The sequence below is a fragment of the Cherax quadricarinatus genome, chromosome 80, assembly GCF_038502225.1.
Source record: "Cherax quadricarinatus isolate ZL_2023a chromosome 80, ASM3850222v1, whole genome shotgun sequence".
NCBI classification, from domain to species: Eukaryota; Metazoa; Arthropoda; class Malacostraca; order Decapoda; family Parastacidae; genus Cherax; species Cherax quadricarinatus.
The window spans coordinates 17701597-17724799 of NC_091371.1; the positions used below are offsets into that span (position 1 = coordinate 17701597).

General features: G+C 43.9%; 1 protein-coding gene across 1 annotated transcript in view; it reads left to right on the forward strand.

Moving 5' to 3' along the window:
• Positions 1-6829: 6829 nt before the first annotated feature.
• The window catches only part of LOC128702434 (uncharacterized), a 188966-nt gene continuing 172592 nt past the window's right edge, over positions 6830-23203 (forward strand). The window contains exon 1 of the mRNA XM_053796672.2: positions 6830-7761. Within this exon, the coding sequence (XP_053652647.2) occupies positions 7662-7761 (100 nt within the window). The 5' untranslated portion in view covers positions 6830-7661. The remainder of the gene's footprint in view (positions 7762-23203) is intronic.

Here is a 23203-nt window from a genome sequence, read left to right on the forward strand (position 1 = left end):
GTAGGTTCGAGTCTCCTTCAGCCAGAGATCAGTGTTTGTGTATATTTCGTCTGCTCTTGCGAATTCCTTGCATTGTTAAAATCTCTAGTAAGGCTGATGCATGCAGGGGATGAGATGAAAAGCTGTAAGCCTTCTCCCTGAAAGCTGGCTGCCTTGGATCAAAGTCTAGCGCAAGCTGGACTAAAAGGTATTGGTCCAGTGTGGTGAGCTTGGTATAGCACTGCGTACCTTGTTCCAAGGTTCGTAGGTTCGAGTCTCCTTCAGCCAGAATTCCTTGCATATATATATATATATATATATATATATATATATATATATATATATATTAACGCTGATCTCTGGCTGAAGGAGACTCGAACCTACGAACCTTAGAACAAGGTATATATATAGTTAATGGTACATGTGAAGCCACATGGAGAAACTAAAACAGAAAGTAAAAGGATACTGTATACTTCGACGTAAAACAGAGATCCTCCTCAGCAGACTAACAGGTATACAAAGGATACTGAACATGCATATATACAAGCAACCTGACCTAAACTACATAATGTAATGTAAGTCCGGGAGAGGAACAAAAAGGCACAATGCAGTGACTGAAACAATACACAAATAAGCTTCTCTCTCTCATGTTTCGGTCTGACTTGGACCATTTACAGAGTCACATGCGAGGGTTATTTATGAGTGGATAGAAACAAAGTTCGAGACAATTATTGCATCAGGTTTCCACTGGTCTTGTGAGATGGTGTAATTGGGTCGTGAAACAATCATAGCTGACTTAAGGAACTTGCACTTGTAAATTTATTTTGCGCTATTTATAATGGAGGCAGCTTCCCAAGTAATATTTTAGTTCTGGCTTTTGGCATGCTGGACAATTCCTCAATGTTCTTTGTGTCCCGTTGCTCGGTTGGCAACGCTTTCGCCTCTCAGACTGAGTGTCTTTGGTTCAATCCCCGGCATGGGCGGAAACTTTGGGCATGTTTATTAACACCTGCTGTCCCTGTTCATCTAGCAGTAAGTAGGTACCTAGGTGTTAGTCAACTGATGTACGTCGCATCCTGGGGGACAAGACTGAAGGACCACAATGGAAATAAGACAAACAGTCCTCCATGACGCACTGACTTTCTTGGGTTATCCTTCTGAGCTAATCCTCAGGGTTAAAAATCCGAACAAATTTCATCTGATCTACTAAACTTTTGTGTTCAGTTACTCTAATCAATAAATTTCTACCTGTTTGTCGTATGTATGACTGGAGTGTTTGCAAGGAATTTTATAAGGGCAAAGAAAAGAAAGAACAAAAAGGGACAATACGACTCTCTCAGTAGATGTAGAAGTATCTTATATATGAAAGTATCTGGTGAGACATGATACAGCTTCTCTTTAAAGTTCCATCTGAGATGTATCTCTCTTCTAAAGTTCAGTAATGCATCACTTAATGAAAGTTCTGCTCAAACTTCTTAACTCTGTTAGCCCGTCGGTGATTCCAAACCCAGTTAACGTATTTTAAATTCAATTGAATCTCAGGAGAAGAGCATCGGATTTAAAGTTCTTTTATATATATTTTTCAGTGCATTAAGAGAGCGGATGTAAGTCACTTAACTGAAGATTTTGCTTCCTATTACCAGAGTTAACTCCATCCTGTTTTACCAGTTAATAAATTAAGGTTTATCTTTCATGAGAGCAGAGCATCCACAGCCTCACTGCTGTCGGAAGTTGTAAAGTAGTGTGCAGGAAGTTTGTATTGGTGCTCTTCACAGCATCCGCAGCCTCACTGCTGTTGGAAGTTGTAAAGTAGTGTGCAGGAAGTTTGTATTGGTGCTCTTCACAGCATCCGCAGCCTCACTGCTGTCGGAAGTTGTAGTGTGCAGGAAGTTTGTATTGGTGCTCTTCACAGCATCCGCAGCCTCACTGCTGTCGGAAGTTGTAGTGTGCAGGAAGTTTGTATTGGTGCTCTTCACAGCATCCGCAGCCTCACTGCTGTCGGAAGTTGTAGTGTGCAGGAAGTTTGTATTGGTGCTCTTCACAGCATCCGCAGCCTCACTGCTGTCGGAAGCTGTAAAAGTAGTGTGCAGGAAGTTTGTATTGGTGCTCTTCACAGCATCCGCAGCCTCACTGCTGTCGGAAGCTGTAAAAGTAATGTGCAGGAAGTTTGTATTGGTGCTCTTCACAGCATCCGCAGCCTCACTGCTGTCGGAAGCTGTAAAAGTAGTGTGCAGGAAGTTTGTATTGGTGGTCTTCACAGCATCCGCAGCCTCACTGCTGTTGGAAGTTGTAGTGTGCAGGAAGTTTGTATTGGTGCTCTTCACAGCCTCACTGCTGTTGGAAGTTGTAAAGTAGTGTGCAGGAAGTTTATATTGGTGGTCTTCACAGCATCCACAGCCTCACTGCTGTTGGAAGTTGTAAAGTAGTGTGCAGGAAGTTTATATTGGTGGTCTTCACAGCGTCAGTTACCTCACTCTCTGTACAACGTGTATCCTTCTCTTGTGTATCCACAGAAGAGAAGGCAGTATTTTGTCTCCTCAGTATTTCTTCACACTCTATACACTCAATATAAAAACTTAACAAGTTGTCTCATTCCGTTTTGTTAAAGTTAGGATTTGCGTTGAAGTTTCACTTCGATCTACATCTGGGATAGAAGGAAGCTAACTTGATTTTAACCATATTTACCTATTGTGCTTTCAGGAGTCGAATCGTAGCTCTTGTCCCTGTTATGTATAGTTAATGTTAGGTTATGCGCTAAGATTTAAGGTCATTGATTTCTGGGACCACCGTTCTGTAACTTAATTCTAACTGTCACTTATACTTGAATCACAGAGCTAAATTTAGCAAAGCTTGGATTTGTGACTATTTATTCTACGCGAGATTTAAGCCTATCGTTGGTAAGCTGATGTAATTCTTGACGACCAGGTTCGGTGTGATCTTGACGACCAGGTCGGGTGTGATCTTGACGACCAGGTTGGGTGTGATCTTGACGACCAGGTTGGGTGTGATCTTGACGACCAGGTTGGGTGTGGGCTTGACGACCAGGTTGGGTGTGATCTTGACGACCAGGTTGGGTGTGAACTTGACGACCAGGTTGGGTGTGATCTTGACGACCAGGTTGGGTGTGATCTTGACGACCAGGTTGGGTGTGATCTTGACGACCAGGTTGGGTGTGATCTTGACGACCAGGTCCAGTGTGGTCTTGACGACCAGATTGGGTGTGAACTTGACGACCAGGTTGGGTGTGATCTTGACGACCAGGTTGGGTGTGAACTTGACGACCAGGTCCAGTGTGGTCTTGACGACCAGGTTGGGTGTGAACTTGACGACCAGGTTGGGTGTGATCTTGACGACCAGGTTGGGTGTGGGCTTGACGACCAGGTTGGGTGTGATCTTGACGACCAGGTTGGGTGTGAACTTGACGACCAGGTTGGGTGTGATCTTGACGACCAGGTTGGGTGTGATCTTGACGACCAGGTTGGGTGTGATCTTGACGACCAGGTTGGGTGTGAACTTGACGACCAGGTTGGGTGTGATCTTGACGACCAGGTTGGGTGTGATCTTGACGACCAAGCTGGGTGTGATCTTGACGACCAGGTTGGGTGTGATCTTGACGACCAGGTTGGGTGTGATCTTGACGACCAGGTTGGGTGTGATCTTGAAGACCAGGTTGGGTGTGAACTTGACGACCAGGTTGGGTGTGATCTTGACGACCAGGTTGGGTGTGATCTTGACGACCAGGTTGGGTGTGATCTTGACGACCAGGTTGGGTGTGGTCTTGACGACCAAGCTGGGTGTGATCTTGACGACCAGGTTGGGTGTGAACTTGACGACCAGGTTGGGTGTGATCTTGACGACCAGGTTGGGTGTGATCTTGACGACCAGGTTGGGTGTGATCTTGACGACCAAGTTGGGTGTGGTCTTGACCAGGTTGGGTGTGATCTTGACGACCAGGTTGGGTGTGATCTTGACGACCAGGTTGGGTGTGATCTTGACGACCAGGTTGGGTGTGATCTTGACGACCAGGTTGGGTGTGGTCTTGACCAGGTTGGGTGTGAACTTGACGACCAGGTTGGGTGTGATCTTGACGACCAGGTTGGGTGTGATCTTGACGACCAGGTTGGGTGTGAACTTGACGACCAGGTTGGGTGTGATCTTGACGAACAGGTTGGGTGTGGTCTTGACCAGGTTGGGTGTGAACTTGACGACCAGGTTGGGTGTGATCTTGACGACCAGGTTGGGTGTGATCTTGACGACCAGGTTGGGTGTGATCTTGACGACCAGGTTGGGTGTGATCTTGACGACCAGGTTGGGTGTGATCTTGACGACCAGGTTGGGTGTGAACTTGACGACCAGGTTGGGTGTGATCTTGACGACAAGGTTGGGTGTGATCTTGACGACCAGGTTGGGTGTGAACTTGACGACCAGGTTGGGTGTGAACTTGACGACCAGGTTGGGTGTGGTCTTGACCAGGTTGGGTGTGATCTTGACGACCAGGTTGGGTGTGATCTTGACGACCAGGTTGGGTGTGATCTTGACGACCAGGTTGGGTGTGATCTTGACGACCAAGCTGGGTGTGATCTTGACGACCAGGTTGGGTGTGAACTTGACGACCAGGTTGGGTGTGGTCTTGACGACCAGGTTGGGTGTGATCTTGACGACCAGGTTGGGTGTGGTCTTAACCATCAAAACATTAGTGTGTCTCACCTCTCCTCTCGCTCTGTGGTAGTTCCTGTTTCATTTTTTACAATAAAATTATAGCACATATAAAAACGCAATTTTCCACATACGATAGTGACACTGAGCTACTGTACAGCTTCACGGTTGTTTAGCCCTTAAACGCTCCAAACAAATCGACCTTCAAATTCGTACTGCTACGAAAGTAGATCTCCTTTTTTTTTTAACATATTTTCAAATGTAACAAAAAAAATGTAGATAAAAATTTTTTTATACGTTTTCAAATGTAAAACAAAAAAGATCTACTTTCTTTACATATTTTCAGATGTTGAAAAAACGTATATATACGTTTGGACCATTTAAGGGTTAATGTCAGCAGCCTCAACTCGACACCTCCAGTAACCCTTAACACATCTAACCCACACTACAGTTCATTTTACGTATTGGCCAACATACCCGCTGTGACTTTTCACATTCCATAATTAATTCTAACACGGAGTGTTTTAATATTTTCTTCTCACTACTGCAGACATTCTTTGGCCTCCAAACATGTTTCTTTCCTACAATTTTGTTTCAAGTTTCTCCTTAATTTCTGTACCTGATGTGTATTTTATGAAACCGTAGTTACAAAAAATATTACTAGCAAAAATCAGGCAAAGACAGTCACTTTACAAATATACGAAAAGTTCCAGCAATGAGGAGTCTAATGTGTAAAGTTGAAGGAAATTTCTGTGTAAAGTTATATCTGCCTGCATAAATTATTAGTTAGGTATTTACACATCCCATTACAGAACTATATAATGTTTATACAGTTCTGCAGTTACCTAGATAACATTAAACAAAAACAATGATATATATATATATATATATATATATATATATATATATATATATATATATATATATATATATATATATATATATATATATATACAAACACTACCCGCATATCTAAATTTACAAGTTGTGTTGTTTTGATGTATTTATTAAGAATGAGTATTTTGAGTGCGTGTGTGTGTGTGTGTGTGTGTGTGTGTGTGTGTGTGTGTGTGTGTGTGTGTGTGTGTGTGTGTGTGTGTGTGTGTGTGTGTGTGTGTGTACATAAACTCAAAATCATGATGAACGACTCATTGAACAAACAGAATACTGGACGGAGACTCGAACCAGTGTTCAGTTTTACACCAGGTTCCTGCCAGGTAACATCACAATATGCACAACAACACTGTGAAAGAATAGTGAACTTCCAAGCACTTTCGTCATTGATCACATTACTAAAGAACTGTAAAAATAAAACATCAGCAGAAGACATATAAGGGCGAGATTACACCTCGTAGTTAACATACAACAACTACATCATCACAAATGGTCAGGTGTTGTATACTGACCGCGAGGTATAATCTCTACCTTATATTTTTATTATTACATTCATGGAGAAGCGCTAAACTCAAAGGTTCTTACAGCGCCTAGGCAACGAAGGTTAATTAAGTTTAATCCTAGGAAAGTGAGAGTAGCTTCAACTCCTCGGAGTCCTCGGTTACGTGCAGCCTTAATGTCCCTAGTATAGTCGACAGGCTTGAAACCCCATTAACCAACCAACCAATGACATTTTTTTTTCTCTTTCCTTGCTATTTTAATATAAAAGTTCAAGTGGAGATCATGCATGAGTCTTATGACTAGACTAGAAGTTTCTCAAAAATTATCATTGTTTATGTAAAGTTTGATGGGGTCGTCCAGAACCTTCCTGATGATGGAACTTTGCGAACTGTTTTTGCCGAGCACCTTGTAAGCCTGGTGGGCGAAACGTCCCTTAGTAACGATGCCCATGTGTTGTTTGTACTTTCATCAACCTCTGGCTCTCCATTGCTAGACTTTGGTCTGAGAGGAGGTGACAGCTGCTGTTATTAGAGGTGAACGCTTGCCTCTTCTGACAGCTGCACCTGGGACCTGTGTTGACACAGGGTGAGGAAGGGGCAGAGATTTATTAGCCAGTCAATAATGACAAACATGCAACAGTGTAAATCTTGAATGCAGTCATATTCCGTCATGCTAAGACGGATGCTCACACACTGATATAAACTGACATAACTAATTTGTATTTTTAAATGTGATATTTTATTAGTTTAAGTGACTTGTGTGGAGTATTGACCTGTGATATTTTGCATTACAGACTGGCCGGCTACACTAGGAGAGGGACAGGCGGCTCATTCCTACCCGGAGGGTGTTCCGAGGGGGTCAACGCCCTCGCGGCCTGGTCTATGACCAAGCCTCGACCATTCTCGCTGATCCTCATGTGAAAAACCTCGCCATTTTCGCGACTTCCTTATAATTCAGTCAAACGCCGTCGTACTCACCAGGAAATGATGAGGACAAAAGTTTAATGACGGCAGACATGGCAAAAGTTTGACTTCACCGTCAGCTGGGTGAGGCGACTTTAACACACATGAGGATTCAAGCAAAGAGAATTTTACCAAGAAAGTTTTGAAATGGAAACCTGACAAGGAGTTTGTCCATCTCAGCGGAGGAAGGACGGGGGTGAGGGGAGGTGTGCTGCTACTGGTACTAACACGGGGAGTAGCACAGCAGGTGTGTAATGCATGGAACACACTGGAGACACACATGCAAGGAGGAGGGTGATGGAGCCTTACAACACCATACCACCTGCTCCTCCTAGCTAGGTCTCGCCACTAAGAAACACAACGAAGCTTCCCTACACTCAGCGGCACCTATAACTAGGCTCTACATTATAAAACACATGTAAATCAGCAGTTTTAAGAGAGCAGGTGGAGTATGCAGTTGGAAAGAGGCAGGTCACAATGAGGCAGCAGCAGCAGTACTGCACTCGGGCCGACAATGTACATTATCAAGAGGTCTAGTATTAGTGTTTTATACAGGGCTCTCCATTCTCTGAGTCCTAGTTTTGCCATGGGACATCTTAGTGAAATCTGAAGCCTTATATTTGTATACAAACACAAAATAGAAATTAGTAAGTGAGGTGAAGTATTAAAATGAGTGGACGTGGTTACCGTCGACCGTACGTCCGGCAGCGGCGCGAGAGTGATGAGGGAGAAGAGGAAGGCTTCTTGTACTGTCTCATGTACTACTTTGGTGAGTAATATTTCACTTATATGTCTCATAATTATTTATAAATAGAAGATTTCACTGAAACATATACGAACAACATCTGCCTTTAAATACAACACTTCGAGAAAAACAATTTGTGCAGGAATTAATTTATCAATACTAATTCTCAATATTAGTAATTCTCAATATTAATAATTCTCAATATTAATAATTTTCAATATCAGTAACTCTCAATATTAATAATTCTCAATATTAGTAATTCTCAATATTAGTAATTCTCAATATTAGTATATATGGGCTGACGTGTTTTTCTAAACCAATTTGTCGGTATCTATTACAAAGATTTACACCAATGGTAAACAAACCAGGGTACGGGTGGGGTTAGAACCCATGGCGAGTGATTAGGTGTGTGTGTGTGTGGGTTTAAGTAGGCCTGCCTAACACAGCCCAACAGGCCTACTGAAGTGTTCATTCTTGTAATAATGTTGGCAGAGTTACCGACAGTTGGTTAGGTAAAAGGACACAAGTGAAGTAAAATGTTACATTACTTGCACTTGTGTCCTTTTATCTAACAAGTGTTCACTCTTGTGTTTTTTTTTATCTAACAAGTGTTCACTCTTGTGTTTTTTTTTATCTAACAAGTGTTCACTCTTGTGTTTTTTTTTATCTAACAAGTGTTCACTCTTGTGTTTTTTTTTATCTAACAAGTGTTCACTCTTGTGTTTTTTTTATCTAACAAGTGTTTACTCTTGTGTTTTTTTTATCTAACAAGTGTTCACTCTTGTGTTTTTTTTTATCTAACAAGTGTTTACTCTTGTTTTTTTTTATCTAACAAGTGTTTACTCTTGTGTTTTTTTTATCTAACAAGTGTTCACTCTTGTGTTTTTTTTATCTAACAAGTGTTCACTCTTGTTTTTTTTTATCTAACAAGTGTTCACTCTTGTGTTTTTTTTATCTAACAAGTGTTCACTCTTGTGTTTTTTTTATCTAACAAGTGTTCACTCTTGTGTTTTTTTTATCTAACAAGTGTTCACTCTTGTTTTTTTTTATCTAACAAGTGTTCACTCTTGTGTTTTTTTTATCTAACAAGTGTTCACTCTTGTTTTTTTTTATCTAACAAGTGTTCACTCTTGTGTTTTTTTTATCTAACAAGTGTTCACTCTTGTTTTTTTTTATCTAACAAGTGTTCACTCTTGTGTTTTTTTTATCTAACAAGTGTTCACTCTTGTGTTTTTTTTATCTAACAAGTGTTCACTCTTGTGTTTTTTTTATCTAACAAGTGTTCACTCTTGTGTTTTTTTTATCTAACAAGTGTTCACTCTTGTGTTTTTTTTATCTAACAAGTGTTCACTCTTGTGTTTTTTTTATCTAACAAGTGTTCACTCTTGTGTTTTTTTTATCTAACAAGTGTTCACTCTTGTGTTTTTTTTATCTAACAAGTGTTCACTCTTGTGTTTTTTTATCTAACAAGTGTTCACTCTTGTGTTTTTTTATCTAACAAGTGTTCACTCTTGTGTTTTTTTATCTAACAAGTGTTCACTCTTGTGTTTTTTTATCTAACAAGTGTTCACTCTTGTGTTTTTTTATCTAACAAGTGTTCACTCTTGTGTTTTTTTATCTAATAAGTGTTCACTCTTGTGTTTTTTTTATCTAACAAGTGTTGTTGTGTACCATGTACCAGACACTCGAACTTTCAGTACGTGTTTAATACGTGACCCTCTAAATGACAACGTGTTACGGTTAGTTGTTCTTCTTAACAATAATAATATATTATATATATATATATATATATATATATATATATATATATATATATATATATATATATATATATATATATATATATATATATATATATATATTATACACTCTTCGATGGAGGCGCCTTAAAGCAACGCTTGATGAAATGAAATGGAAATACCTTCCCCTTCCCTGGATCAAACATAATTACCTCTTATTCCCCACGCCTGTGAATATAACATATGCAATTCCTACAAATATTAAGTAAGACACATGTGTAACAATTGGGAATCCTACACAGCTGGCTTCTTCAGTCGCTTGTGTCTCCTCTGTGTAACACTTCAGCCTCCTGTGTAGGCGAAATGTCTGAGAATAAAGACACCTAATTGTTGCACATTTGTCTTACGACCGAAACGTCGTCGTAAGCTCTTCCTATGTGTGGGTTGTTTGTATATTCTTAACTATTCCCGACGTGCTTTGTGATCATACAGTTTTAGCGCTTTCCCACGAATATACTAACTAAAAGCAATAATAATAACACTACTACTACTAATAATATAAAGAAATGGCTACTTAAACGGCTATCTTCCTCAACAGCGGGTAACTAGACTATCAACCAGGCCAGACCGAGGTGCGGGAGCAATGATCTCAGGCCAGACCGAGGTGCGGGAGCAATGATCTCAGGCCAGACCGAGGTGCGGGAGCAATGATCTCAGGCTAGACCGAGGTGCGGGAGCAATGATCTCAGGCCAGACCGAGGTGCGGGAACAATGATCTCAGGCCAGACCGAGGTGCGGAAGCAATGATCTCAGGCCAGACCGAGGTGCGGGAGCAATGATCTCAGGCCAGACCGAGGTGCGGGAGCAATGATCTCAGGCCAGACCGAGGTGCGGGAGCAATGATCTCAGGCCAGACCGAGGTGCGGGAGCAATGATCTCAGGCCAGACCGAGGTGCGGGAGCAATGATCTCAGGCCAGACCGAGGTGCGGGAACAATGATCTCAGGCCAGACCGAGGTGCGGGAGCAATGATCTCAGGCCAGACCGAGGTGCGGGAGCAATGATCTCAGGCCAGACCGAGGTGCGGGAGCAATGATCTCGGCCAGACCGAGTTGCGGGAGCAATGATCTCAGGCCAGACCGAGGTGCGGGAGCAATGATCTCAGGCCAGACCGAGGTGCGGGAGCAATGATCTCGGCCAGACCGAGGTGCGGGAGCAATGATCTCAGGCTAGACCGAGGTGCGGGAGCAATGATCTCAGGCCAGACCGAGGTGCGGGAACAATGATCTCAGGCCAGACCGAGGTGCGGGAGCAATGATCTCAGGCCAGACCGAGGTGCGGGAGCAATGATCTCAGGCCAGACCGAGGTGCGGGAGCAATGATCTCAGGCCAGACCGAGGTGCGGGAGCAATGATCTCAGGCCAGACCGAGGTGCGGGAGCAATGATCTCAGGCCAGACCGAGGTGCGGGAGCAATGATCTCAGGCCAGACCGAGGTGCGGGAGCAATGATCTCAGGCCAGACCGAGGTGCGGGAGCAATGATCTCAGGCCAGACCGAGGTGCGGGAGCAATGATCTCAGGCCAGACCGAGGTGCGGGAGCAATGATCTCAGGCCAGACCGAGGTGCGGGAGCAATGATCTCAGGCCAGACCGAGGTGCGGGAGCAATGATCTCAGGCCAGACCGAGGTGCGGGAGCAATGATCTCAGGCCAGACCGAGGTGCGGGAGCAATGATCTCAGGCCAGACCGAGGTGCGGGAGCAATGATCTCAGGCCAGACCGAGGTGCGGGAGCAATGATCTCAGGCCAGACCGAGGTGCGGGAGCAATGATCTCAGGCCAGACCGAGGTGCGGGAGCAATGATCTCAGGCCAGACCGAGGTGCGGGAGCAATGATCTCAGGCCAGACCGAGGTGCGGGAGCAATGATCTCAGGCCAGACCGAGGTGCGGGAGCAATGATCTCAGGCCAGACCGAGGTGCGGGAGCAATGATCTCAGGCCAGACCGAGGTGCGGGAGCAATGATCTCAGGCTAGACCGAGGTGCGGGAGCAATGATCTCAGGCCAGACCGAGGTGCGGGAGCAATGATCTCAGGCCAGACCGAGGTGCGGGAGCAATGATCTCAGGCCAGACCGAGGTGCGGGAGCAATGATCTCAGGCCAGACCGAGGTGCGGGAGCAATGATCTCAGGCTAGACCGAGGTGCGGGAGCAATGATCTCAGGCCAGACCGAGGTGCGGGAGCAATGATCTCAGGCCAGACCGAGGTGCGGGAGCAATGATCTCAGGCCAGACCGAGGTGCGGGAGCAATGATCTCAGGCCAGACCGAGGTGCGGGAGCAATGATCTCAGGCTAGACCGAGGTGCGGGAGCAATGATCTCAGGCTAGACCGAGGTGCGGGAGCAATGATCTCAGGCCAGACCGAGGTGCGGGAGCAATGATCTCAGGCCAGACCGAGGTGCGGGAGCAATGATCTCAGGCTAGACCGAGGTGCGGGAGCAATGATCTCAGGCTAGACCGGGGTGCGGGAACAATGATCTCAGGCTAGACCGAGGTGCGGGAGCAATGATCTCAGGCTAGACCGAGGTGCGGGAGCAATGATCTCAGGCTAGACCGAGGTGCGAGGGCAATGATCTCAGGCTAGACCGAGGTGCGGGAGCAATGATCTCAGGCTAGACCGAGGTGCGGGAGCAATGATCTCAGGCTAGACCGGGGTGCGGGAACAATGATCTCAGGCTAGACCGAGGTGCGGGAGCAATGATCTCAGGGTAGACCGAGGTGCGAGGGCAATGATCTCAGGGTAGACCGAGGTGCGAGGGCAATGATCTCAGGGTAGACCGAGGTGCGGGAGCAATGATCTCAGGGTAGACCGAGGTGCGAGGGCAATGATCTCAGGCTAGACCGGGGTGCGGGAACAATGATCTCAGGCTAGACCGAGGTGCGGGAGCAATGATCTCAGGGTAGACCGAGGTGCGAGGGCAATGATCTCAGGGTAGACCGGGATGCGGGCGCAATGATCTCAGGAGCCACCAGAAACTGACTAATGTTACATGCTAAGAAGAGTCATTATTCACCTTGCGTCTGGGTGGGTTCTCTAGGTCTCACTATGCAAATAGGAGACAGGTCATTATTCACCTGGACAGCCTCAAAAACTCGCTCCATCAAATATGCTGCAGTTGTTGTATCACAACGTCTTCACATACTGTGTTAACCCCATCAAATATGCTGCAGTATGTTGTATCACAACGTCTTCACATACTGTGTTAACCCCATCAAATATGCTGCAGTATGTTGTATCACAACGTCTTCACATACTGTGTTATCCCCATCAAATATGCTGCAGTATGTTGTATCACAACGTCTTCACATACTGTGTTATCCCCATCAAATATGCTGCAGTATGTTGTATCACAACGTCTTCACATACTGTGTTATCCCCATCAAATATGCTGCAGTATGTTGTATCACAACGTCTTCACATACTGTGTTAACCCCATCAAATATGCTGCAGTATGTTGTATCACAACGTCTTCACATACTGTGTTAACCCCATCAAATATGCTGCAGTATGTTGTATCACGTCTTCACATACTGTGTTATCCCCATCAAATATGCTGCAGTATGTTGTATCACAACGTCTTCACATACTGTGTTGTCCAGCGTGTCCCTCCTTGTCATACTTTGTTAACAATGAAAATAATAAACAGAGAAGTGTATCAATCACAGAATACGTACAAAAACATTAGTTTCGTTTAACTGCGTCAATTTTTTGTAGTGATCAACGTCAATTTATTAACGATTATATTGTTTCTTCAACTATTATTACCTTTCCTTTAAAATAAGTAAAATTACATTATGTTAGTTTGGGTTAGGTTACGGTACATAAACCTATATAATCGCACACGTAACGTAACTCCAGATGAGCAAATTTAAAAACTCCATCGATATTTTTGTCAACGAGGTGGTCGTGGAAAAACACACCAAGTTCACCTCTGAACGTTTATCACTGTTGTTGCTAGGTTAGTTTAGGCTCTTGGTCATCTGACCGAGGCCTTCCACTGGCTTACTCAACTACCCCTTTAAAAATTATGGTTATAAATATAACCGTTACTGAATGACTAAGCTATGCTAAGGCGCACAGCACTTCACTCTGTACCTATATACACTCCTCTATGTTCCTGTATTGTTTGTAACGGCTTGACAAAGTTCCTGGAGAGCTAACCGTTACCACAATAAAATATCACATTAGTTGAACTTGTGTCCTTTTACCTAATATACCACATATTGTCTCTCTTTAACATACTTATTGTATGGTAAGAGACACCTGGTTGGTAGATGAATGGTTCAGAGAACCGACACGTTGTTGAATTAGACACATGTGCAGCTCTTGGGTATCTTTATTGAGGAAACGTTTCGCCACACAGTGGCTTCATCAGACTGATGAAGCCACTGTGTGGCGAAACGTTTCCTCAATAAAGATACCCAAGAGTTGCACATGTGTCTAATTCAACAGACACCTGGTTAAAGGCAACCCGACCTCTATCTGCAGCTACTACCTTACTCTTGATTAATTTGTTTACATTTGCTTAAAGATACATTTTTTATACGAACCTAAAATAAAAGCCTGTTGACAGGGAAGGTTCAGAAGTTAACACTGGAAGTTACGTAGGAAAACTAACGCAGTAAATTGAGGAAATAACTGGTACACGATAAGTTGATAATATCCTGAAGCGTCTACACAAGAAATATAATACAGGTTCAAAATGAAGACATTCTGATTCAGAGAAGATGTTATGGTTTGGCAATAGAGTTGTGGATAAGTGGAACAAACTCCCAGTTCGCGTCACTGAGGTAAAAGAAAAAATGTTTGGGTTGCTGTAAATATAGGCTGGACGGGCACACGAGCGAGTGTGAGTTTGACCTGCCTAGCATGGGCCATTAGGCCTGCTGCACCGTTCCTGCTTGTGCTCATTTCAAGTTCCTACGCATTTCTGAGCGTCACTCCGCGCAATGCTTGATACACACGCCACGAGATTTTTATCTTCACATAACGCGTCAGTATATTCTGAGAATTAAACTAGATAACGTTCACAAAAGAAACATGTTTCGTTCTTATTAACTAATAAAACACAAAACAAAATATGTTTACCAATTAAAAATTATAAAAAAAATACAGCATTATGTTTATTATTTATCTTATGTATAATAACACAATGTATCGATAACTAAATATATCTTGTGGTATATCATTGGTGTCATATACAGACAAGTATGTTAAGTAAGACACATATACAACAGTTAGGTATCTTTATTTCGAAACGTTTCGCCTACACAGTAGGCTTCTTCAGTCGAGTACAGAAAAGTTGATAGAAGCAGAAGATACTTGAAGACGATGTAATCAGTCCATCACCCTTAAAGTTTTGAGGTGGAACAATACTCTTCTCCAGACTGAGGGACTGACCACCTCAAACTTTAAGGGTGATGGACTGATTACATCGTCTTCAAGTCTCTTCTGCTTCTATCAACGTTTCTGTACTCGACTGAAGAAGCCTACTGTGTAGGCGAAACGTTTCGAAATAAAGATACCTAACTGTTGCATATGTGTCTTACCTAACAACCTGTCGGTATTTTATACCATTTTAATGTTCACAGACAAGTATGTTAATAACACAATATGCGGGTAATGGAATTTTACCGAGATGATGTTTCATCCAAGAGGGAGGAACTAATACAAATCCCTGCCTGGTGGGCGAAACGTCTTCTCAGTAAATTGCCATAAACCACATACTGTGTCTTATCCACATATAATTTAGTACTGTAGCTGCTCTACAGGCTCAGGTGTCTCCTTCCCTCAATTACCATCACTCCCTCTCTAAAAATAACTTGTGTGATTTAAAAAAAAAAGAAACAAAGTTTTGAGTTATTTCAACTGTGATTTTGTTTGTAGAGATTAGTTCAGTTTTAATCAACGGTTAGAGCACTTTCCTGTGCAAAATACGAAGAATTTATTTTTACAAATAACCCGCACATAGGAGACAGAAGTTTACCACAACGTTTCGGTCCGACTTGGACCATTTACAAGCCAGTGTGACTTTGTAAATGGTCCAAATTGGACCGAAACGTCGTGTGGGTTATTTGTGTATTGTTCCAGTCACGGTGTTGTGCCTTTCTGTTCTTTATTCAGATTTTTCGTTTAAAATCAAAATGGTCTCCAATACTGTACAAATTCATCGTTTCCCCTTATAGATGTAAACAACCTGGTATGATAACATTCATCAATACAAGCATCTAATTCATCAGCTTGTTGGTACTGTATACCATAGACCCCTGACTGTCTTCAAGAGGGAGCTGGACAGCCACTTACAGTCAGTACCTGACCAGCCGTGCTGTGGCTCATATGTCGGTCTGCGTGCGGTTAGCAGTAACAGCCTGGTTGATCAGGCACTGATCCACCGCGAGACCTGGTCATGGACCGGGCCGCGGGGGCGTTGACCCCAGGAACACCCTCCAGTGAATTAGTGTCCACTGCTTTTCTCTGGCTGACAAAGAGAAAACTCCTAAAGCTATTTATCCTTGTTAAGAGGAGATTGACTGCATCTTCTGCCTTTTATCTCTTGTTAAAACTAGTTTATATGTAAATGATGCCTTTAATGTTGGATAAGAAGGAGGGGGGGAACCATGGAAAGTTGAACCACACTATAGTTGTGATTTGTGTGTGTGTGTGTGTGTGTGTGTGTGTGTGTGTCAGTAGACATTTGGCGCCCATTATTTTTCCTGACCAAATTACCCTTGCAGCGGCGACCTCTCCTCTAGGAGTTCCAGGTGTTGAAGTCTCTCAGGAACTTGCTGGGAAGGCAGTGTTTCCACACAGTGACGTAATGACATACATCTCTTCGTCTACGACTACGTAATCGACCGATATTATTATTTTAATCAAAACTAAGCGCTAAACCCACAAGGACCATACAGAATCGACCGATAGTGTATGCGGAAGGTATAAATAACAGGTGGGGACAAGTGCCCCAATAAGTTCCATTATTATGTCTACAGTAACCAGTGAACAGATTCACTATGGCTCATTTGTATTTTTATTTGGAGAACTTATTATCCTCAGACTATTAATGTGCCCTCGTACTTCCTGCCACGCCTCTGGGATAATATCAACAATAAACCACGGAACGGGTGGGGTTTGAACTCATGGCAAGGGTCCTGAAACTGCAGGCCAGTGCACTGGCCTTTAGTTTTACGACTTACTCGCCATGGGTTCAACCCCCACCCGTTCAGTGGTTTGTTTCCAGTAGTTTTATTACGATTTCGTGAGTCATCAGGAACACTTTGCTCCTATCTCCTCTGTTTAATCCTCCGAGTATTCTTTATATCGTGATCAAGTCCGCCTGGCCTCTCTTCTAGTGCTGTCAGACTGAATGTATTAAATATCTTCTGGTGGTCCATTTCCGGTACCAATATTGTTGCCAACCTTTTGACAGGTTAAGTTACATAAGGTTTCTCAGGAAACAGGACAAGTGTTTCCTGACGCGGGTCTTAGTCATATAATGACCCACCACTGGAGCTTTTCGTCATCTGACCGAGGCCTTCCACTGGCTTACCCGTCACCCCTTTAAAAATTAAGGTTATAATTATAACCAATCTAATTTCTCTAACCTCTGGATATTTTCTAACTTCTTTATATACTTGATAAGATGCGCTTCACCGCTGGCGCCGCATATTTCAAGATGCGCTAAACAACCTTCTTTATAACTGTAACTACAGTGACAGTAGTTCATCACGGGGCCAGGAACTGTAACTACAGTGACAGTAGTTCATCACGGGGCCAGGAACTGTAACTACAGTTACAGTAGTTCATCACGGGGCCAGGAACTAGTTCATCACGGGGCCAGGAACTGTAACTACAGTGACAGTAGTTCATCACGGGGCCAGGAACTGTAACTACAGTGACAGTAGTTCATCACGGGGCCAGGAACTGTAACTACAGTGACAGTAGTTCATCACGGGGCCAGGAACTGTAACTACAGTTACAGTAGTTCATCACGGGGCCAGGAACTGTAACTACAGTGGCAGTAGTTCATCACGGGGCCAGAAACTGTAACTACAGTGACAGTAGTTCATCACGGGGCCAGGAACTGTAACTACAGTGACAGTAGTTCATCACGGGGCCAGGAATTGTAACTACAGTGAGACAGTAGTTCATTACTGAGCCAGGAACTGTAGCTACAGTGGCAGTAGTTCATCAAGGGGCCAGGAACTGTAACTACAGTGACAGTAGTTCATCACGGGGCCAAGAACTGTAACTACAGTGACAGTAGCTCATCACGGGGCCAGAAACTGTAACTAGTGACAGTAGTTCATCACGGGGCTAGGAACTGTAACTACAGTGACAGTAGTTCATCACGGGGCCAGGAACTGTAACTACAGTGAGACAGTAGTTCATCACTGAGCCAGGAACTGTAACTAAAGTGACAGTAGTTCATCACGGGGCCAGGAACTGTAACTACAGTGACAGTCGTTCATCACGGGGCCAGGAACTGTAACTACAGTGAGACAGTAGTTCATCGCGGGGCCAGGAACTGTAACTACAGTGACAGTCGTTCATCACGGGGCCAGGAACTGTAACTACAGTGAGACAGTAGTTCATCACGGAGCCAGGAGCTGTAACTACAGTGACGGTAGTTCATCACGGGGCCAGGAACTGTAACTACAGTGAGACAGTAGTTCATCGTGGGGCCAGGAACTGTAACTACAGTGAGACAGTAGTTCATCACGGGGCCAGGAACTGTAATTACAGTGACAATAGTTCATTACGGGGCCAGGAACTGTAACTACAGTGACAGTAGTTCATCACGGGGCCAGGAACTGCAACTACAGTGGCAGTAGTGAGACAGGATCACTGTAACTACAGTGACAGTAGTTCATCACGGGGCCAGGAACTGCAACTACAGTGGCAGTAGTTCATCGTGGGGCCAGGAACTGTAACCACAGTGAGACAGTAGTTCATCATGGGGCCAGGAACTGTAACTACAGTGACAGTAGTTCATCACGGGGCCAGGAACTGTAACTACAGTGGCAGTAGTTCATCGTGGGGCCAGGAACTGTAACTACAGTGAGACAGTAGTTCATCACGGGGCCAGGAACTGTAACTACAGTGGCAGTAGTTCATCACGGGGCCAGGAACTGTAACTACCTGGAGGTTACCTGGAGGTTATTCCGGGGATCAACGCCCCCGCGGCCCGGTCCATGACCAGGCCTCCCGATGGATCAGGGCCTGATCAACTAGGCTGTTACTGCTGGCCGCACAGCAGTCGTTCAACACGGGGACAGGAACTGTAACTACAGTGACAGTCGTTCATCACGGGGCCAGGAACTGTAACTACAGTGACAGTAGTTCATCACGGGGCCAGGAACTGTAACTACAGTGACAGTAGTTCATCAAGAGAGGGATGTAACCATAGCCCATAACTAGAACTACAGAAATATTTTCACCTGACACATTCCATCAGCAGTGAAAAATATTCCTGAATTTAATTAAATCCGGTCACAGACCAGCGTAACCTCACGTCTGTGTTACGTAGTCTGCCAGAGTGTGTGTTATGTAGTCTGCCAGAGTCTGTGTTATGAAGTCTGCCGGAGTCTGTGTTATGTAGTCTGCCGGAGTCTGTTACGTAGTCTACCGGAGTCTGTGTTATGTAGTCTGCCAGAGTCTGTGTTATGTAGTCTGCCGGAGTCTGTGTTATGTAGTCTGCCAGAGTCTGTGTTATGTAGTCTGCCAGAGTCTGTGAAAATAAATGGTATAAAATACCGACACAATGGAAACATAAACACATGTGCAGTTTAATGTGATCCTTTATTGACAACGTTTCGCCCACACAGTGGGCTTTTTCAAGTGACAAACAGATCTACCTGGGGTGGAAGGCACGTGAGTATTTATAGTCAGGTTCAGAATGTTGAGGTCAGGTGGAGAATGCTGCATCTGATGATCTACCGGGTGGGGTTATAGAGTCTTGGGTAGCTTGGCAGGGGTATTGGACAAGTTGTGAGGAGACCTGCAGTGTTCTATGTTCTTATGTGGGATAGCGATGAAGAAGTTTCTTGGCAAGTGGTTCAGCTATGTTATAGAAGCCATTATTCTGGTTGAAATTGTTGGTTATAGAGATAAGTGATGATTCCAGGATTCTTCGGTATTGAGTGTTGTCTTCTGTGGCGATAAGTCTTGAGTTTATGTAGTTAATTAAATGGTTGTGTGAATTGCGATGTTGTACACGGGCATTCCTTGTGTCGTCAGTGCCTTCCACCCCAGGTAGATCTGTTTGTGACTTGAAAAAGCCCACTGTGTGGGCGAAGCCAGAGTCTGTGTTATGTAGTCTGCCGGAGTCTGTGTTATGTAGTCTGCCGGAGTCTGTGTTATGTAGTCTGCCAGAGTCTGTGTTATGTAGTCTGCCAGAGTCTGTGTTATGTAGTGTTTCTTCGTCAGGTGGTAGTCCTTTCTCCGTCAGGTGGTGGTGCTTTCTCCGTCAGGTGGTGGTGCTTTCTCCGTCAGGTGGTGGTGCTTTCTCCGTCAGGTGGTAGTGCTTTTTCCGTCAGGTGGTGGTGCTTTCTTCGTCAGGTTGTGGTGCTTTCTCCGTCAGGTGGTGGTGCTTTCTCCGTCAGGTGGTGGTGCTTTCTTCGTCAGGTGGTGGTGCTTTCTCCGTCAGGTGGTAGTGTTTTTTCCGTCAGGTGGTGGTGCTTTCTTCGTCAGGTTGTGGTGCTTTCTCCGTCAGGTGGTGGTGCTTTCTCCGTCAGGTGGTGGTGCTTTCTTCGTCAGGTGGTGGTGCTTTCTTCGTCAGGTGGTGGTGCTTTCTTCGTAAGGTAATGTCTCTTGGCGCAGATCTTGGTCATATTTACGACCCGCTCAGCAGTTAAGCAGCTGCTGGCACATTGATGCTGGATATCAGTGATTTGGCATCTGTTTGCCGTACCGGTGTTTGGTACCAGTAACTAGCAACCAGTGACACACTGGTACTTGGCACCAGTAACACACTGGTACTTGGCACCAGTAACTAACAGACACACCGGTGCTTGGTACCAGTAACTAACAATCACTGACACACTGCTGCCTGGTACCAGTAACTATCACTGACACACTGCTTCTTGGTACTAGTAACTAACAATCACTGACACACTGGTACTTGGTACTAGTAACTAACAATCACTGACACACTGCTGCTTGGTACCAGTAACTAACAATCACTGACACACTGCTGCTTGGTACCAGTAACTAACAATCACTGACACACTGCTGCTTGGTACCAGTTACTAACAATCACTGACAATGGTGCTTGGTACCAGTAACTAACAATCACTGACACACCGCTGCTTGGTACCAGTAACTAACAATCTCTGACACACCGCTGCTTGGTACCAATAACTAACAATCACTGACACACCGCTGCTTGGTACCAGTAACTAACAATCACTGACACACTGGTACTTGGTACCAGTAACTAACAATCACTGACACACTGGTACTTGGTACTAGTAACTAACAATCACTGACACTGCTGCCTGGTACCAGTAACTAACAATCACTGACACACTGCTGCTTGGTACTAGTAACTAACAATCTCTGACACACTGCTGCTTGCTACCAGTAACTAACAATCACTGACACACCGCTGCTTGGTACCAGTAACTAACAATCACTGACACAATGCTGCTTTGTACCAGTAACTAACAATCACTGACACACTGCTGCTTGGTACCAGTAACTAACAATCACTGACACACTGCTGCTTGGTACCAGTAACTAACAATCACTGACACAATGCTGCTTGGTACTAGTAACTAACAATCACTGACACAATGCTGCTTTGTACCAGTAACTAACAATCACTGACACACTGCTGCTTGGTACCAGTAACTAACAATCACTGACACAATGCTGCTTGGTACTAGTAACTAACAATCACTGACACAATGCTGCTTGGTACTAGTAACTAACAATCACTGACACACTGCTGCTTGGTACCAGTAACTAACAATCACTGACACAATGCTGCTTGGTACTAGTAACTAACAATCACTGACACAATGCTGCTTGGTACTAGTAACTAACAATCAATGACACACTGTTGCTTGGTACCAGTAACTAACAATCACTGACGTACTGATACTCGTACCAATATCTAAGCGGCTTTTGATTCCTTAAATACAAACAAAAGAATATCACCAGACAACCATAATGAATCCTGATTCACATTCTTCACTGGCAAGCCTCAAAATATCACTCAGATATATGAATGAGGACATCCTCAAAGGAATATTTGGTAACGTATGGTAACTCAGAAATGGAATGTGCAGTGTTGGTGTGCTGAAAACTAAAAAAAAATCTGAAGTGGGGCTATAAAATAGCTCCCAGAGCGAACATATCTGAATTACGATCAAAGGTTGAAAACAATCTATGATTTTGTATCTTTTTACAATGTTATATATGGTCATCGTATTTCATCCAAGGAGACATTTATAAGATCACACATAGATACGAAATCATAGATAAGGATTTTTTTTATAAATACTGTGCTGAGTGGTTGAACACTGAGGATGGGATACTAGAGGAAGTGGTAAGATTTATAAAGACTGAAAGTTGAAAAAAGTTATATGATAAAGTATGTACTGAAGATGGGATACACACACGCACAGCAATAATCATGTGTGAGGTGAAGCACTCTCTCCACCTTCCTCCTCACCTAATACGCTTTGACAGCTGAATATCGCATTGCAAAATGGCTATTAGAGAGAGAGAGAGAGAGAGAGAGAGAGAGAGAGAGAGAGAGAGAGAGAGAGAGAGAGAGAGAGAGAGATGCTGTATACTCAAGCAGTACTGACAGCAGGGGCTGCCATAGGTTACACGTCCTCACTCACAGAGGCCAGGAATTCGATCACTTGTGGCACAAACTCTTGAAGAATAAAAACACGTTGAAGAACACACTATAACGTTTCGTTGTTTTAGAGCTTTATTAAGTCATGTGACTTGATGAAGCTCTAACAGTGAAACGTTGTCGCAATGATTCCTCTGATGAGGACCCCAATTAGACGTCGAAATATGCAGTCACAGTTTCAATTGTCTTGACGTGGGATATATATATATATATATATATATATATATATATATATATATATATATATATATATATATATATATATAATACACTGATCTCTGGCTGAAGGAGACTCGAACCTACGAACCTTAGGACAAGGTACGCAGTGCTTTACCAATCTACCCACACTGGACCAATACCTTGTCGTGTAGCATGAGCTACACGTTTGATCCAAGGCAGCCAGCTTTCAGGGAGAAGGCTTACAGCTTTTCATCAAGGGGGTGAGATGAAAAGCTGTAAGCCTTCTCCCTGAAAGCTGGCTGCCTTGGATCAAACGTGCAGCTCATGCTACACGCAGTGCAGACACTGTACTTTCCATCTCCAGGAATCAAGTCCGGCCTGCCGGTCTCCCTTGAATCCCTTCATAAATGTTACCTTGCTCACACTCCAACAACACGTCAAAACCTAAAAACCATTATTTATTTATTTATATATATATATATATATATATATATATATATATATATACACACACACACAAGGAATTCGCAAGAGCAGGCGAAATATACACAAACACTGATCTCTGGCCGAAGGAGACTCGAACCTACGAACCTACGAACCTTGGAACAAGGTACGCAGTGCT